The sequence below is a fragment of the Hipposideros armiger genome, unplaced genomic scaffold (assembly GCF_001890085.2).
Source record: "Hipposideros armiger isolate ML-2016 unplaced genomic scaffold, ASM189008v1 scaffold_321, whole genome shotgun sequence".
NCBI classification, from domain to species: Eukaryota; Metazoa; Chordata; class Mammalia; order Chiroptera; family Hipposideridae; genus Hipposideros; species Hipposideros armiger.
In genome coordinates, this window is record NW_017731671.1 from 1,754,807 (window position 1) to 1,774,056 (window position 19,250).

The following is a 19,250-nucleotide window of genomic DNA, read 5'->3' on the forward strand; positions in this document are numbered from 1 at the left end:
CAGCTCCAGGTTGAGCTGTTGTTCAGCATCTTAGCTGTGGAGGGCAGTGTCACTGGCCCTCATATGTGGGATCCGAACCGGAGCCCTCTGGCATCTCAAGCCAGTTCTTAACCATCACGCCACTCGGTCAGCCCAAAAGTAAGGTTTTTATGGGTGCAGTTAGCCTAGACAATACTTGAAGATTGAGTTTTTTGAGAGTATGAGAATATGGCAACAGGGCCGCCAGCTTGATTCCCACATGGGCCAGTAACACTGCTCCCAAGCTGAGCTGTCGCTGAGCTGCCAACAGGTGGCAGGATGGCTCAGCTGGTGTAACAACAATATTGCCTGTTCAATGGTGGGCAACGCCCACCTGCAACTAAGACTGAACTTGGCACCTTAAGCTGAGCTGCTGCCCTGATGGCTCAGTGGGTAGAGCGTGCGGTCTTAAGAACAAGGCTGCCAGGTTCGACTTCTGCATGGGATGGTGTCCACACCCACCCGCCACTAAGATTAAACACAGCACCTTGAGCTTAAAGGCCACGAGCTGCCAACGGGAAGCCAGATGGCGACTGGCACCCTCCATAACAAAAGATGGAAGAGCAACAACTTGGCTGGTCCCCTTCTCCAATTCCCCAACACGGTTCCTTTCCCCAATTCCCCAATAAAATCTTTAAAAAATAATAGTAAAAAAATAGGGCAGCAGATATTAAAACAAGTATAGAAGTACTATATATACTGTCACGTAGGATGTTTTGTATGTGTAAATAATTGAAATGAAAAGCAACAAATTTTTAAGGCATAATGAGAAATCAGAAAGCAGATTGTTCTTCTTGGAGATGTTCAAGTTAATGGCTTTTTGCAAAAGAATTTGGTTGAACACTTTTTTCTATTTTTTATTTGCTTATCTGGGTCTTAAAAGAAGACTTTCTTATAAAGGAGGAGGAAGGCAAGTAGAAGGAACAGTATGGTGCTTTTCAAATTTTTTTGGCCACACTCAAGTCAGAACTACATTTTACTTGGAAAGCCAGAGCCCGTCTCAGCAGATGAACAGACAGTACTTACCCTTACTGCTTGTTCATGCCCCACTATTGTCTAGTGACCCACAATTTGAAAAATACTGGTTTCGAAGAGTTGACAAGGTGGCAGTTGTATTGGACTCCCATTTTCTGTATGCTAGTTTTTAATCTTTAGTACAGGGAATACCCTGGTAATCCAGACAGACATAGACTCTTTCTTCCTGGAGTTTACAGGTAAGGGGAGGAGAGCAACATCCAAGTCTGATGTGACCAGCTCTGTATATGGGAAGTACAGTGTATATTGGGAGAAAGGGGAGACCTAACCTGTAATTACTGCCATTCTGGTGGCTGTCTTTGAGGAATTATTGTCTGTCTTGGGATCTGAAGGATAGATACAGGGTTAGTAAGAGTGAGCCCAGGCTGGGAACAAGAGAGTACGGCCTGTTCAGGAAACCTGTAAGTTCCACCTGGCTGGGGGATTGCAAGAAATATGACCTTAGAGGTGAACATAGGGCGAGTCATGCAGGGTTTAGCATGTTTATTGGAGTTTAGGCTTTCTATTTTAGCTTTTTCAAATGGATGGGGCAGAACTGTACCTTAGATGATTGACTAAAGTGAGGAATTATTTGGAAAGGTACAGAGAAAAATATAAAGTTGGGAGACCAGTGAGGTGGCTGTTATAGGATTCTAGCTGTGGTGAGGATGCTAGATTAGTAGATGGAAAGAAGTGAAAAGATTTGAGAGAAGGCGGTAGTCAACAGAACTTGGTGGTTAATTAGATGTTAGTATATTGCGTTGGAGGAATCAAGGATAATTCCCAAGTTTCAAGTTAGGGCAGCTAGATTGGTGAGGATGCCATTCACTAAGGTAGCAAACAGGAAAAGAAGTATTTGTGTATGGATGGGGGTGTGTATGTGTGTACATTTTGAAGTTATGCGATTCTCCTGAATTGAGTAGTCACTGTTTTCACTTGGTGTGTCTTTCTCTCATTTCAGCCAACAAACATTGACTATCCACCAAGCTTTAGGCACTTAAAATATAAAGATGAATCAAGGTGCAGTTGCTGCTCTCAAAGCCTTTAGGGTCTGGTGGGGTTGGTATACTTATACATACAGTTTTCCCATAAGTTATACTCTTAAGTTTTTTTTTTTAATGTTCTGGATAAAGGTAGAGAACAGGAATTATATCTAACAGGGTGGGTTTGGAGTATTGGGGGGAAATTTCATAAATAAAATGTGTATTTGAATGGGAGTAGGGGAGCTTGAAGGTAACTTACCTTTTAACAGAAGTGGGGAAAGTTGGATATTTCGGGATACAAGTGGTTCTCGTGTGACTGGAACACAGACTGTTTGGTGGAGTGTTTTCATGGGAGACAGATGGAAAAGGATGTCGGGGTCCTGTTATGAAAAGACAAAAATGTCAGATATGCTAAGGAATTTGACATTTACCATCAATCGGTGAAAATTTGTGGTCAGGGAAAGGGGAAAGACTAATTCTGGTGACTCTGTACAGGATCAGTAGCAGGGAGAGAGCCTAATTGCAGGAAGACCAAGGAAAGGGTATGTCATTTATCTCTTGAAATGCACTTATCATTTGTTTTCCTTAAAAGTTTTTGGTATTGTAATTACCACAGTGAATTATTTATTTGTTTATTTTTCAAGATCCAGGTTTTGTTTACCAGTTGTCATAAATGTAAAAAATATAGCAGATAACAAAAAAACATTCACTCTCCCCTTTTTCTTTACAGATACATAATTTTTAGGAGGCTTTTTTTTTCTTCTTAAGAGATATTATGATAGTTGCATTATGTAGGATCCACTATAGATATTCCCTTAGAGCAAACAAACTCCAGTCAAGCAAACAAATCCTAGTCTTATTACCACAAAGCTTCTCTCTCACAAAATGTTACTACTCAAAATCAAGAAATGATCAGTGGTAGTTAGCATGCAATTTAGGTTTAATATAAACGTCATTGAGTTCATTCTTAAGGTGGGATTTTAATAAACAATAGTGTTCGCATCTTTTAGTTAATTTCACACCAAGAAGTGCCAGTAATATTAATAAATCGAAGAAAACAAGGCAAGTAGTCAATGTAAAATTTGTAAAAGTGGGCCCCGGTCACATTCTTGGTCAGTTATAGCACTACATCTCTGTTTAAATTTTGAGATCTATTAATAACTTAAATAAATGTATTGAGGTTAAGAGTCAACCTCAAGTCGATCCCGAAGTATAGGTATACCTTTCAATGTCTTGGTTTCAGGACAGTGTTAGGAGTGCATATTTTGAAATTTGCTTCACATTTGCCCTTTGACTATTGGATTTCAAAATTCAACAGCTGCCAAACATGCGTAGCTATGCGATCCTGTATAACTTAATATTGATTATCATCTGATTCAAATTTGTATATAACTCACGGGTCTTTTGCAGCTGTTTTGGAAATTATGACATCTTACCTGTCTTTACAGCATGGATATTTCATTTAATTTTGTGTTCCTTTAAATTATATAGTTTTAAGTGTGCATCTTTTTTTCTCAGGTGGGTTGTTTATGATTGGATTAATTCTGCTCTATCTACAGAGTATTAAAATACTATTTTTAAATAAAGAACTGAATGAAGGTTAGGAAAGTTGTTTTACTTGATAAATTGATGAAGTTTGCAAAACTGCTTCATTTTAAAGGCTAAGGTGTTTTAAAATGTCATGCTTTTTAAGCTCCCAAAACAGCTGAGTTAATGTAAGAGCGCCCAAACCAATAAGAAAGAGATCTTTGTGAGATTGATAGTTTCAGTGTCTAGCCAAACTGTTGTTGGAATTTTTAAAGTTATGTAGATTTGACTTTCATCTCCATCCTTATTTTTTTTTAATCCCAAAACACCCCCCTTGGAACTACTAGGGGATCTGTGTGGTCTGAACTCTACCAGCCTCATCACTCACTTTGCTCCTCCTACTTTGCATTTTGTCAGTTGCTGGATTGGCTGAGCTTTAGGTTGTTCACATCCTGTTCTCTTTCTCTGCACTATTCACCTGTCCTACTCACGCTCTGGCCTCACTACTGGGTGAGATGAAAGAAAGGTTTCAAGAGCTAGAATGTTCATTATTTTAAAACATTTTAATACCAGAGAAAAGTAACTGAAAGGAGGAGAATCAATGGATACATTCTAAGGGGATACTTGACAAGTGACTAATTTTAGAATACTTTGTATGGGTATTATGCTTAACGTACACAGTTTAATAAGAACAGAACTGAGTTTTTATTTGACTTCAATTTACCTGAAATACAAAAATAATCCTTGTTATTTAACAAATAATGTATAACTGGAAGAAATACTATTGTGTAGTAGAATTAGATTTTAAGCCAAAATTATCTCAATTTTAAGTTGTTTTGCATTCTAGTTAGTAATTTTTAAAAATTTTATTCATGCTCACAGACAATGCAGTGTTTGGGATTATATCGTTAATCTTAATTTTGGAGGTTATACTTTATATATTTCATGGTGGGCAATAATTGTCTGGTTTTTCATGTTTCATGGAATTGTCTTGATCTTTTGATTTATGGAAAGGCTAAGTGAACCGAGTATTTATTTTACAAGAGATTATATGACTAAATCTGCTAAGGACCACAGCAATATAGAAGATACCAAGGGTGACCTACAGAATCAGTATGTAAGAACGAAAGGATGTTTTGACTCAACACTAGTTTCCCACATGCTCAATCCAAATTTATTTTTGTTTAAATTGTCACATTTCTGATACACAGTCCATTGAACAAACCTCATGTATTATGCTGAACTTTTCAAATAAGATTTAAATCTGCCCTGTCATATTTTGTTTGCATCACTATGTTTGGACTGAATGTACACTCAGATGAAGAAACATTTTATTCAAAGCCATTTTCTATTTGAGCATCATTAAATGTATTTGGGAATTTATCAACAAATTTTGTAGAAGTAGCTTGCTGATGATGTTAGTTGGTTGATATTTTAGAAAGTAAGCAGAAAATGTCTTAGCTGGAGAGAGTGTGAATTCATTCATTTCATCAGTTGTATGTGAATAGTCTTTTGTAACATTTGCCACAGGATCGTTTAAAGGTAATGGGGAAAATTTCAGATTTATAAATCTAATCAAAGAGAAAGGTGGTGGTGGGGTAAGCAAGTTACGTATCTAAGAGCTCACCTTAATATCTAGAAAAAATACTTGATGTCTTTTCTTTTACTTTACCTCCTACTTCTCAATTCACTGCTCTTTTTTGCTCTTTACAACTCCACTGAACTGCTCTTACCTAAATTACTAAATATATCCTATTATCTACATTCAGTGAATTCTCTCTGGAGCATGGGACACCACTAACATTTCCTTCTTGGAACCTGGTTTCCATGACAGTATTCCTGGTGGATAGGCTGGGAAATGTTGAGTTTTAGCATCCTTTGCTGGTTACGCTCATTGTCCCTTAAATACTGGCCTTACCAATGGTCCCCTTACAGTCTCATGGCGACTTAAGCGCCATGTTTCTCTGTCACATGGCCATGATGATAATAGTATCACAGTATTCTTAGGTTGTCCAAGCCAGAAACTTAAGAGTTATCCTTGTTTCTTTTCTCTTAACCGCCTACCTATAGTCAGAAAAAGTTCTTTTGATTGGTCTCTTTGATGCCTCTGCTCCCTTAGTACTCTGCTCCAGGGTTAAGCCTTAGCTTTTGTTATTTCTCCAGCAGCAGCCTTCTCTCTGACTCCAGACTTGTCTGTCAGATTCATTCTTTTTTTTTTTTTTTTTTTTTTTTTAGCTGAGCCATCCCGCCACCTGTTGGCAGCTCACGGCTGCTCAGCTCGGGCTGACTCGAACCACTGTTGCTCAGAGCTCAAACTCTTGAGCGAGCTCTTAACCAACTGAGCCACTCAGCCGGCCCTGTCAGATTCATTCTTCACTCTGCTTGCCTGACTGGGCTCTAATAAACGCAAATTTGTTCATATCACATTTCTGCTTAAAATTCTTCAGTAGATCAATTTTCTATCTAGAATAAAAATCCCAGGCTATTATGTTACAGGACCCTTTAGGTTGCTTCTTATATTTATAGAACATCTAAATTTTATTCAGCTGATCTGAACTAATCCTGTGAAGGGCAAATTGAGATGGGGGCCTAAGAAGATGATTTATTTGAACCTTTATTTTTTTTCCTTTCCTTGAAGAAAAAGGAAGAACCTGAAGAGTTTACATGAAATTGAGGCTGGTCAGTACCAAAACCCACTGTTTAATAGGATTTGCTTAAATTATGGCATTTAAATTTTTAATTATTTTCCCTTGCATCGTCATACATACTGCTTTTAGTTTGGGACTTGCTTTTCTGCTAGTTTTAGACCATTGGGTTTCATTTGCTATTTATGACAAACTGACTAAAGATAATAATCTCTTATTTTAGTAGCCTTTTTACAATATGCTGCTCATGAACTTGCTATCAGGCTTTTTTCTGGGAAACCTTTGTAGAAAGATCTAATGGGGAAAGATTTGAAATTTGATGGCTAAAATGACATCCATATACTAGGTTTTTGAGTTTTAGTACTTTTATGTTTTTTTAAAGATTTTATTGAGGATTTGGGGAAGGGAACAAACAGTGTTTGGAAATTGGGGAAGGAGAACATGGTGTGTTTCCAGGACCTGCCGCTGCTTTCAATCTAGTGGCGGGGGGCGGGGATGGTGCAGCCCACCATCCCATGCAGGAGTAGAACTGGCAACCTTGTTAAGAGCACACACTCTAACCAACTGAGCCATCTGGCTGCCCATTGGCAGCTCGGGTGTAGCTCATTGGCCCATGTGGGAATCGAACCAGTAACCCTGTTGCTCAGAGCTCACGCTCTAACCAGCTAAGCCATCCGGCCTGCCCGAACTTTAGTACTGTTAACCCTACCAGTATAGAATTGATTATTTACAATTTGAGTAATTTTTCTTAGTCTGGAAATATTATTTAAATTTTAAATGCCATAACTTAATGTTCAGTAATCTATTAGAACTGTTAAAAATAAAGTCTGTTACTTACATGGAGCATCGTAATGGGACCTTTAAAGGGGCTTCAATAGGGTCCATGTTCAGTAGCAGAACCATGTGATCTTTGGGAAGCCAATGTCAGCGTCAGTTACTGCATCAGTGATTTTCCCACTTAGGTCCTCACTGGGAGGGGCAGTGTTCTAAGAGAACTGAAAAAGATAGCTCTTCATTCTTCCAATTCCTCTTCAGCCAACATTGTTCTGCTTTTTATTTTTTATGTTTTTGTTTCCAAGTAAACACTGTACTAAGACCATCCCAAAGGATCCTTTGCCCCACCTGGTCTATAAATTTTTAGAAGAGGGTTAATAAATTTGCATGTTTATGTTACACGTTTATATGCCTTAGAATCTGCCCTTTAGAATCTTTAAGATCCATCTCATTGGTTCTTAAGACAATTCCATGAGGGAGGGAGGTAGAATAAGTTTTACTACCTTTTGATAGAAAAGGTAACGAGCTCACAGTTGGAAAGTGACAGCTAAATGAGGTCAGCTAATAAAATTCTGTTTAAATCCAGGTATTTGGACTCCATGAGCAGTGCCAAGTTAGATTAGATACCAGTGATGACTATTGGCATTTCGGAACCATAAAATGTCCAGAACTTTGAGGTATAGTCAAAGTAGGAGCAATAATCACAGCCATTGATATCAGAGGAAATAAGGTCTGTTTGATCAGGGGTCAAAGTATATATGATTTTTTTCATAGTCTTCCAGATTTAATCAATACAGTTAAAGTTAAAAGGTTTAAAGTGGAGGTAAGAAAACTTGTATAAAGTTACTATAATAATCACATATCAGTATGCAGTTGTAGAATTGCTAGAAATGTTATCTGATTCACTCCGTGAGCGTGTGCTAGGTGCTGTTTGAAATGTAAATATTAAATGAAACCCTTATCTTTGAGATACTTACAATTTGGTAAAGAAGTAAGATGCACATGAATATTTAGCTATAATGAAAGATAGGCTGTGGATGTAACAAAGGGAGCCATCTTAGGGAACAAAAGTATTGGGACCCGTGTGAGTTGAAACCTGAGTAGTAACTATAGTTAGGTCTGTTGAATGTACAGGATTGCCATTAAAAAAAGAACAACCCTATAACCTTTATTTTCAAGGTCTACCAATGTAAGTTCTCCTGTCTGCTTCACAATGGAGCCCAACTTTGTAGTGTGATGTTAAATGATTTGCATAAACATGAAACAGCAACTGAGTGCATTAGGCTGTAGTATAGGTTAAATTAAAATCCTCAAGACTCTAGGGCCTAGAGTAGGATTTGTGTGTTACTGAAGTTAATTTCTTAATGAACTCTGTATAGGTGGCTATTACTCGTTTCTGAGATTGCAAGGATTAACAAGATTAGTACAATTATTGAGGTGTCAAGAACAATATGTGCCAGGCAATAATCTAAATATACATATTAACTCATTTAATCCTCACAACCTCTGAAGTGTAGGTACCTGTCTATTATATACAGAGGTGGAAACTAGGTTCTTCTGTGTACTTTAGAATAATCTTGTCTGGTTCCCGGAAAAACTTGTTAGGATTTTGGTTGGCATTGCATTGAGTCTATAGATCAATATTGGGGCAAAATAAATGTCTTTATATAATATCAATAATTTTTACCCAGGTGTTTGGGGCATTATCTATTTATTGAGGTAGTCTTTACTTTCACAGTTTACATGTATTTTATAGTAACATAGTCAGATTTTTTCTGAGTGTTCCCCATGTTATCATAAATTGTATTTTTTAAAATTATTTCTAACCATTTTTTGCTGATGTACAGAAATGCAGTTTAATTTGTTTATATTTGTGGTATGTTCAGTCACCTTGCTAAACCTCTTGCTATTTCCAGTTCTTTGCTTTGGATTTTCTGTGTTGACAGTTACATCATCTGCATACAATAAGTTGTGTTTCTTCCTTTTCAGTCTTTTTATTTATAATTTTTGTTGTATTATTGCTTTGGCTAGATATTCCGGTACAATGTTGAATAGAAGTGGTTGTCATGAGTATCTTTGTCTTGTTCTGATGCTAAAGAGACTACTTTTAATGTTGGTCTATTATGCTTATTTTCTGTCAGGTTTTAGATTTTGGAAGAAACTTTTTTTTTAATCAATTTAAAGAAGTCATCAGTTTCTTGATTGCTGTAGTTTATTTTTAATGTAATTCAGTATTGAATTTTATCCAATGCTTTTCTTACAGCCATTGAATTGAATCTTAGATTTTCTTTTGCTTTGTTAATATGGTGAATGACATTTATAGTCTGAGGTTCTAATGCTAACCCTCCCCCCCATTCCTGATATTATCCCCACTTGATCATGATAATACATTTTTAAGGCACTAATGAATTTGGTTTGCTTTTTTTTTTTTTTTTTTTTAAGGATTCTTGCTATTACGTTCTGGATTTTCTCGTACTGGCCATGTGTGATTTTTTTAGAGCATTCTTTCTATTTCCTAGAAGTGTTTGTGTAAGATTGAATTGTCTTTTCCTTGAGAATACAGTAGGACATGCATGTAAAATCATTTCTATCTGGTGTTTTCTTTATGGAAAAACAATGATTTATTTTCTTTAATAGTAATAGGATTGTTCAGGCTTTCTATGTCTCCATTTAAACTTTTTTAAATGGGAAATTTCAATTTAATAGAATAAAGAACTTCCATGTACCTATTATTCAGGTTACCTGTATTTTTGTGTGCCTCCACCCTCCACCCCCCCTTTTTTTTTCTGGAATATTTTAAAGCCAATCCCAGATATGTTCTTCACTAGAAATACTTCAATATGTATCTCTTAGTTTAAATGATTTATTTTAACATAGTGACTATGCTAATATCACAGCCAACAAAATAATTTCTTAATATTGCCACTCAGTCCATATTTATATTTTTCTGATTCTCTTAAAATGTGTTTTTACAATTGCTTTGAACCAGGTATACCTGGTTGTTGGCTCTCTTATATGTCATTGATTATGGAGAAACTGGAACATTTATCCTATATAATTTCTTTTTGGTTAAGGTTTGGTCAGTATTTTCTCAGGAATTTATCCATTTTTGTCTCTCTGCAAGTTTTTTGAAGTTGATTAGTAGTAACTCTTTGTCTTTTTTTATTTTCTTTTTCCTTAACTTCCCAGTTTATCTTTTATTACTCTTTTCAAAGAACCAACTTCTGGTTTGTTGATACCCTCTCAGTTGTATCTATATTTTTCTCTTTAGTTGATAGCTGCGTTTATCTTTGATCATCTTGTTACTGTTCTTTTTCTAACATAATAACTTGGATACTTACTAATTTTTAGCTTTATTTTCTAACATAAGCCTTTAAGTTTTGAAATGTAGTATTTTTATTATTACTCAGTTGCTTTTGTGATTTCCTCTTTAATTTGTCACTTATGTGTATGTATGTTTTTAAAATGTCGTAATAGATAGAGATTTTTATTTTTCCCTAAGTGTTCAACACTAAAAATAATGCTGATGATGGAATGTTTCCTTGTATACTCCAGGGCAAAAGTAGAATGCAAAATCACTCATAAAGTTTGTTATGATCCCAGCTTTGTGAGTTGTATACATAGAAATGATTAAGGAAATACATCATTATATTAAACATTTTTTTTGAGTAGTGATGTCAGGTAAATTTTATTTGACACTTTCTTATATTCCAGAACTATTCATAGGACACATTTTGTTTTTATGATGGATGGGCATATAAGATTTTTCAAAAGGAAAGAAAATAATTCTGTAAAAGTCTGGACTCTAAATCCTGTCCCGAGGTCCTGGGATAAAATTCAAAAATCAATTCAATTAAAATATAATCAGATGCTTAATCGTGTTGGGTGTTAGGCAAGGAATTGGTATGTAAGCGATAAGACACATCCTTCCCACAGTCTGGGTGCCTAGGTGGGGTGAGGGGTGTTTGTTGGGGGAGACAGTAATAATTTCGATGCCATGATAGAATGTTGTAAGAACAAGAAGGGCACATAGGGGAAAAGTTGTACTTAAGAACCAAGATTAATTGGACCAAATAGATCATTTAAAGTGGTATCTTGTCTTCAAGGGATGAACTATTTTTTAATAGGATAATCAGTTGTAGATTCAAGTGTATTTAATTATTAAATACCCAGTAATGCCGTTTTAATATAAAAACTACTTGGAGAATTGAAGGAAACTCAAACACCTAAATCTATATGATGAGTTAATACTGTCAACAGGTCTACCAGGGACAATTTTGCCCGCTCAAGAGACATTTGGCGATATCCGAAGACATTTTTGGTTGTCGCAAATGGGGTATGAGTACTAATGGCATTGAGAGGCGAGACCAGGAATCTGCCAAGTATTTACAATCCTCTGTTCCCCACAACAAAGAATTATCCAGACCAAAATGTTTAGTAGTGCCAGGATTGAGAAACCCTGGGTTAATCTGTAATTTGCATCCTCTTTTTGGTGGGGGTGGAGCAGGGTAGGGCGGGGTGGTTTGTATGTTGAAGGAGCTAGAGGCATGGTTTTGTGTCCTATTCCAACTAGATTTTGGTTAAGGAAAACTGTAGGCTGAGGTCAGGGGGAAGTAAATTCACTCAGCAAATCTAGGACCTACTTTGTGGCAGGCAGTGTCACAGGAACTTGGCAAAGAATGGTAGAGAATGTTCTGCAAATGGCCGCTCTTTTGTATAAATTGTCTTTATGATTGTAATGGTTTAAATCTTTTGTCCGAAATTAGTTCGTGTATGAATTATTTTAACCTCTTCTAAGGAATTCTGGGATATTATAAGACTTAATTATGTATCTTTTTTTCATGACTGTCAATACAAACTTTGGGCAACTCATGTAATGGATGTTGTACTAAGATTTAATCCTTTTTTCTTTGGTCTTATTTTAGGTAAAGCTCATAAGTGTTTTAACTTGTTGACGTAGTCAAAACATTCTCCAATTTTAAATATGTGTATATAAATTTTTTAGTATAACATGAAAAACTGCAATTCAAATAGATAGTATTTCATGGAGTGAGGTGTTGAAATGTAATGCTTATCAAGAACAAAATACAGAGCAACTTGTATTTTGATTCTGTCAGACTTTTAACCATAATCTTTCCTTTTGCTTTTAGATTTTGGCTCTCTGTTTGACTTGGAGCATGATTTACCAGATGAATTAATCAACTCTACAGAATTGGGACTAACCAATGGTGGTGATATTAGTCAGCTTCAGACAAGTCTTGGCATAGTACAAGATGCAGCCTCCAAACATAAACAACTGTCAGAATTGCTACGGTCTGGTAGTTCCCCAAACCTCAATATGGGGGTTGGTGGCCCAGGCCAAGGCATGGCCAGCCAGGCCCAACAGAACAGTCCTGGGTTAGGTTTGATAAATAGCATGGTCAAAAGCCCAATCCCCAACATGGGGATGGGCACTAGTGGACCAAATCAGGGTCCCACGCCGTCTGCAACAGGTATGATGAACAGTCCAGTAAATCAGCCTGCCATGGGAATGAACACAGGGATGAATGCTGGCATGAATCCTGGAATGTTGACTGCAGGCAATGGACAGGGGATGATGCCTAATCAAGTCATGAACGGTTCGATTGGAGCAGGCCGGGGGCGACCGAATATGCAGTACCCAAACCCAGGCATGGGAAACGCTGGCAACTTAATGACTGAGCCACTGCAGCAGGGCTCTCCCCAGATGGGCGGGCAAACAGGATTGAGAGGCCCCCAGCCTCTCAAGGTAAGTGCGGCTTGGGTTTGGATGCACCATCAGTGTTTTTGAATGTTCCAATGTTGGAACATTCTTTACTGTTCATATTTAATCTTACATTGTGTAGCATTTTCCACCTATTTAAGTGAAACATTTATTGTACAGCTGACTGGTATTGTATACCTTCACAGTTTGTTCCAAATGGTTGCCAGCTAATTCCAAATGGTTGCCAGCTAATTCCTGTTCTCTCTAGCACACAAGTATTAGAATATTTTCATATTTCTAAGCCCACGTTAGCTTTCATAGCCTCCTTATAAAAACACAGTTTTGAGATAGCTGACATTATACTGTCTTCACATAGACTTCATTTGTTCCCACTGCTTGCAATGTCCCTGATTTTTAAGAGCTATAGCTATTTAGTCTGAAAGGTTTGTTAAATGTTGTTTTTCCCTATTAGTTGATGGTTATTAAGATGGATTAGTTTACTGTGAAACCTCAACTAACATTCCAGGTGTTCCAGTTAACCTGATTTTGGCCGTTGTTTCGAAAGCCTTTTCTGTTTTAAAAGGCTGACTTTCTTAGCTTTATTAACTAGAGAATGCTAAATATATTTTTAAAAACCTTTAAAATGTGCACTCTCCCCATAAAATTAAGATATTATAAGCACATATTTGATGCTTATTCCGCAATATTTTTCCTATATATTTTATTCCTTTTTCTTAAAATGGTATCACACTGTAGTTATCATGGCCTAGCATGTAATAAACATTTGTTAAATGAAAGAGATGGCTTTGCTTGAAAGGTATCATTGAAGATTGGTCAGATTTTCACAAGGAGTTAGGAGCAAGCTCTCACTCTGTAAGAGGAATAACTTGAGCAGGCATTAAGACTTCTGTGTTCCTGAGAATCATGATGATGAGAGTTCAAGGATGAAACTAAGACAGGGATGAATGAGAGGAGTGCAACGACTGAGGTCACTTGTAGATGTATGAAAGCCCTCAAATATTTGTTTTACTACACAATAAAGAATATTGACTAAAACTTAAAAGATTCTATTTGGCATCCCTACCTACTCTGTAGATTCTCCCTTTCTGGCACTTTTATGTTTCTGTGTTGATGTGGTTTACTTAGACTATTTAGAGTGAGAATCAGAAATGAGATACAGTACTTATTAGGTATCTTTTCTAAGTTCTAGAAACTTAATTGTGAAGAGTCCCTGCTCTCCTGATGTTTAATTGCCAGCAGGGAGAGGAGGGATGACACTAAATCTGTATTGATCGATCTGGTATTTATTGAGTTCGAGCTTTGGTGCTGAAGATAGAGTAATGAATAAACTTACTTCATGGAACTTACCTTCTAGTGTGCACTTAAAATGTAAATTTATAGTACTCCAGTTAAGTGCTATGACAAAAAATAAAGTAAGGAAAGGCTCATTGGGAGAATGCCTAGGTGGGGAGTAGGGCATGGTTCTGGTTATATAATCTAAATCACAGGTTCTTGCCGTCAACATTGAGGAACTGGATGTATAGCAGTGAACACAGCAGACACAATTCCCTGTTCTTGAGGAGCTTTATTTTCATGGGAAGGGAGAAATCAAATATAAAAACTCTGTTGTTAAAATATTTCCTTGTTTTAAGTGAGTTCCACCTATTTTTATATTTATAAGGTGATACTTGTAAGCACTTACAGCAGTACCTAACACATAAAAGTGCTCTAAATGTTTAGTGAGTTTTCTGGAGTTATGGAGGTTTAGGATGAGATACCCAATTAATATTCAAGTAAGTGCTTTTATAAAACAACTAATTTACGCTTTATGACAAGAAAAAAGCCTTTATATTTCCCTACTGAAGATTAAAATAAATTGAAGTCAGGATGTTAAGATTGTTGGCTAGCAGTTGCTCCACTGTACCAGGTCCTAAAATTACCTGGTACAGTTGATCATATTCATTACATTGCTTCCAAAACTCCTAAGAGTTCTGGTGATAATTAAGAATCAGGAATTAAGACAAGAAGTTTCAGTGAGACTTGATGACTTGAACCGTGTTAGCAAATGGCAGTGACTTTTACACAGTTGTTTTTATGGACAAATCTAAGGTTCATGATATAAAGATAGGTTGTAATAGTCTTCCTGAAGCCCTACTAATGATGGTTTATAGGAAGAAACGTGGATCATACTGTGTCCCCCTTTTACACTAATCTTTAATTTTAGAGTAGGCATAAAATAACCAAAGACAAAATGTTTTGTGACAGTTATTTCTGACAGATTAGTTGAGGAGGGACCATTGAAAAGTAGAATAACTCACAGATTTTGAACCATACTCCCTGGGTTAGAATCTTCTCTTTAGCTGCATTTTGCAAAGCTTCTTGGTTAAATCATTTCACTCTCTAATAACTTTACAAGATATTATATCTTCATCAAAAATGCTGGTGACAAAAGAAATGAAAAAAATTGAAAATTCTTTTTTTAATAGCTGTCCTTTGCATTTGAAGGACGAAATGAAGTTAACTTCATTGTAGATAATGGGGCGGTGTGGAGCTGTACTGCCTGGGTTAAGAAATGGACTTAGCCACTCACTCACGTAGTAGCTACATTACATTGGTCAGGTTGCTTGCTGTACCTCTGTTTTCCCATCTGTAGAGTAATAGAGTAGGTGTAACCTACCTCATAGGATTGTTGGAGAACCAAATGAATTAATAAAAGTAAGCTCTTTATGAATGGCGTATAGTAAGCATTTATTACTGGCATTGTCATCATCGTCATAGTAACAACAGCAAGTGCTTAGTATTATTGTAGTTCCCATTTTGTGATGTTAAAACATTTTTATTGGGCAAGAGAGAAATCAAACCCACATCATGTAGTTAAGCTCTATAGTCTTTTAGAGGCGTAGCTCTCAGCTATATATAACAGGGGAGATGAAATCAATATAGCCCACGAACAGCAGTTGGCCGGAGGATATGGGGATGCTCCTTAGGGGGCTAATATTGTATTAATTGAAGGAAGGTTTACTTTCTTGGGAACTTTTTATTCAGGAAGTGTTCGTTAATACTCTGGCGTTCTTAGTGGTTTTTTTGTAGAAAATAAATACAAAATAAATCTGTTCTGTGAAATAGCTTATTATGATTAAGGTGACAGGATCCAAAATATTATTAAATAACAATATCAGACTGTATAATTGTGCCTAAATGTTAGGCTCCAAACGTCAAGGATCTCTTGAATATTAATATTAATGGGTATCTAATAAATGTTAGGGCCATTCATCCTAATATCAACCCAATGAATTGAAAGTTTTATTTCCATTATACAGGTGAGGAAATAGTCGGTGGGGAGGTGTTACAGAGAACTCTTTTCTTTCTGAATTAGAAGTCCCATGTTCATCACTATAGTATAGTGTTATTCTATTATGATTCACATTTGATAAAACCTACACAGCTGAAAGTAAATGCAAGGTTTTTATGTTTGCTGCAGCAGCATTCATTCATCTCCTGACTTACTTATAACCTTATTCTGCCATGATTGTTGCTAGACCGAGACCTGTAAGAGTAGGAGCCATGCCTGTTCTCTACAGTCCTGCCTTAGTGAGCCCTTGACCTTTCACAGACACAACATTGAAGCATCTCTATGTATTACTTCTTGGTTCTCACTCTAGTCCTAGATCTGGGGGTCCAACCCTCTTTCCTGTGTCTCTGGTTACCTCACGGGCTGTGAAGGGGTGTGTGTTACCTGGCATCTGATAGATTAATATCCAAATTTTATATGCTTCGTGACTAATGAAGTAGATGTTTTTAAAAAAAACTTCATTCAAATGAGTAGTGGCCTTAGGAATTATTCCTTTTCCTTTTCTCTTTTTTTAAGATTTTATTGGGGAATTGGGGGAGGGCAACAGCGACAGCGCTGGGGAATTGGGGGAAGGGGAACAGACAAGTTGCTGTCATTTTTTGTTCTTCAGTCTAGTTGTGGAGGATGTTGCTTCATTGTCCCAAGCTGGCACCATCATTGCGCTCTTCCCGGGCAAGGCAGATCAGTCACCGGCCTCTGGATGGCCGCTCATGGCGGCTGCTGGCTACACACGTTAGCTTATGGCAGCCCACTGCAGCAGGGGACTGCAGCCTATGCCGTCACCGGCGACCAGCGGCAGCCCAGCCCCAGGTCAAGCTGTCATTCACCATCTTAGCTGCAGAGGGCAGTGTCACTGGCCCTCATATGTGGGATCCGAACCGGGGCACTCTGGCATCCCAAGCCAGTTCTTAACCAACGTACCACTCGGCAGACCCTCGTTTTCTCTTTCTTAAAAATTTTTGAGGAGATAGGAGCTAATGTTGTCAGTTTGGGAACTCTTCTTTTAAAATTAGTATAAGTTTTTGATGGTCTTTAGCATGTGATGTTAAAGAGTACTTAACCAAAAAAAAAAAATACATAGTATTTAACCTATAAAGTTGTAAAACAGGAAAGCAAGTGCGGGTGTTTTTGGATAGGCGAGGAATGAATCCGGAAGGAAGGCCTAGTTAGAGGGCTGTTCAGTGTAAGGCAGGGAGGAAGAATCCATGTGGAGAGAGAAAGACAAGTCTTAAGTGCCATGTTCTGGTGTATTTTAAATAGGAGGGTCTTACGCCCAGATTTACAGTTGAGATGGATGTCGTTTTAAGTGTGCAGTATCAGTTTAAGAGAAAGTCCCTAATGAGGTGATGAGCCCCCTAGACTAAGGCGGTGGAACGAGTCTGAAGACCAGTATTTAAGATTTGGTGTAGGTTCTAAGAGATCCCTAGTCTTCCTTGTTTATCAGCATACCCGGTGCTTAACGTAGAGCCTGGCATGTCAGTTGGATACAGATATATAACACGGACATTTATCAAATCCAGTAGATAGTTGGAAGTGTCTGCATATAGTTTAATTTTGTTTTTATTGTTTGGTGGATCTTGGGAGTCATAAATATCATATTGGTTTGTGTTATTGTGGTGCCCACAAGTCTTATTAAGGGATTTTTGTCCCTGTGTTAAATGTTCCTAAACTGTTATATTCTTTATATTTGGGCACTGCCTTTTATTTTCTCTTTTTATTTGTCAGTGATTGTCACTACTGTGTATTTTTTTTGTGTGTTCCTGTGTTCCTCCAAATTTCTGCTTTTAATAGATTGAAAACTTAGAAGCAGCCTGTACTCAGATTTTTTTAAAAAGAGAAGAAACAGTCTCCTGCAGGTCCTACTTATTTTAGTTGCCTAGAACTGTGGCTTCCTGGTCCTTTGTCTTTTTCAGTTTAGGTGGCTGTCTGTGTTGTGGTCCAGGTAAGTGGTGTGTTGTTGGACATCTGGATCACATTGGCTAAAGAGAAGGAGTAGAAGGGAATAGCAGAGGTTGGGGAGCTAGAAGATTGGTTGTGTTTTATTTTCTAATACTGGCAGCAGAACTCTGAGGGACACTGTAAAACAAAAGCCTGAAAGTCTGTTGGTCAGAGTGACCAGAAGTGTTGGGAATGAATACTGCCGACTGATCAGCAGTCAGTGGAGTGTTTGTGTATTTAAGACCATAGTCTGCTAAAGAGTGAACTTGGAATTTCGAGGAAATGTGTTGTGATTGCAGGAACAAGCAATGTCAGGAATTGGTTGAAACTCAGCTGGTATAGGCAGGCAAGGTAGTGTGTATATGAACAAATGTGAAGGACCAGATTCTACTGGGATGTAGGATTTAAATAAAGGCATTATGCTTATTAACAAGAGACATTAAGGCAGCTTACAAATCCTAGCATTTTATTTATGTAAATAATGGTCTCTTAAAAGCATCATTTATTGTCTGTTGGTCTTTTATGGTCTGTCATGTAGGTTCTGTGATAGAATGGCTCTCATTTTATGTTTATTATGAATTTCCATGCTAATAGGAAACACAATTAAGTGAAATATAACTCCCTCAGGTATAAGAGTGCATATTATTGGAACTATTTTAGTATAAATATTAGTACTTTAAAAGCATATGTAGCAGCAGCTCTTAACAGCCTCATTTGAAACTACCAAAGGAAACCTGAACTTGAATTTAAGCCTATTTCTGTATTTGATTATCCCCACAATCTTAATGGCCAGATACACTTAGGAGATTTCAATTATTGGAGACTGAATCAATAAGATTTTTACTCTGGCTGCTTTCCATTCAAGCTGCCCCACTCTATGCCTTCACCCAAACCACGCCATCCCTTAGTCTCATTCCCCTGTGATCATTAGGGCACTAGGCAAGTTAACTTAATTCCTAGTCTAATCTCATCTGGGAAATGTGACTGTACATTAAATTGTTTTTTCTTTATTATTTTGCCTTTCCACTAAAGGCAAATCTTTTAACTGGTACACGTCATATTCATATGAATTTGCAGAGTATAGATACTGCATATGATTTAAAGAACTGAATTTTATTTACAGAGGTGCATGTAATTTATTTTATGACTTTTATAATTTTCTGTTTTCCTGAGCTAATGAGCTCTTTTGTCAATCAGGTTTAGGGTGATGGGGCTACAAAGATAAATTAACTAAGGTTCTTTTCCTCTTGTGCGTGGTCTGGGGTTAGAGGCATGCA

At 37.1% G+C, this 19,250-nt stretch overlaps 1 protein-coding gene across 2 annotated transcripts in view; it reads left to right on the forward strand.

Moving 5' to 3' along the window:
* The window catches only part of EP300 (EP300 lysine acetyltransferase), a 76,658-nt gene that overhangs the window by 6,460 nt on the left and 50,948 nt on the right, over positions 1–19,250 (forward strand). For both annotated transcript variants that reach the window (XM_019660583.1, XM_019660584.1), the window contains exon 2: positions 12,112–12,728. In XM_019660583.1, the coding sequence (XP_019516128.1) occupies positions 12,112–12,728 (617 nt within the window). The remainder of the gene's footprint in view (positions 1–12,111; positions 12,729–19,250) is intronic.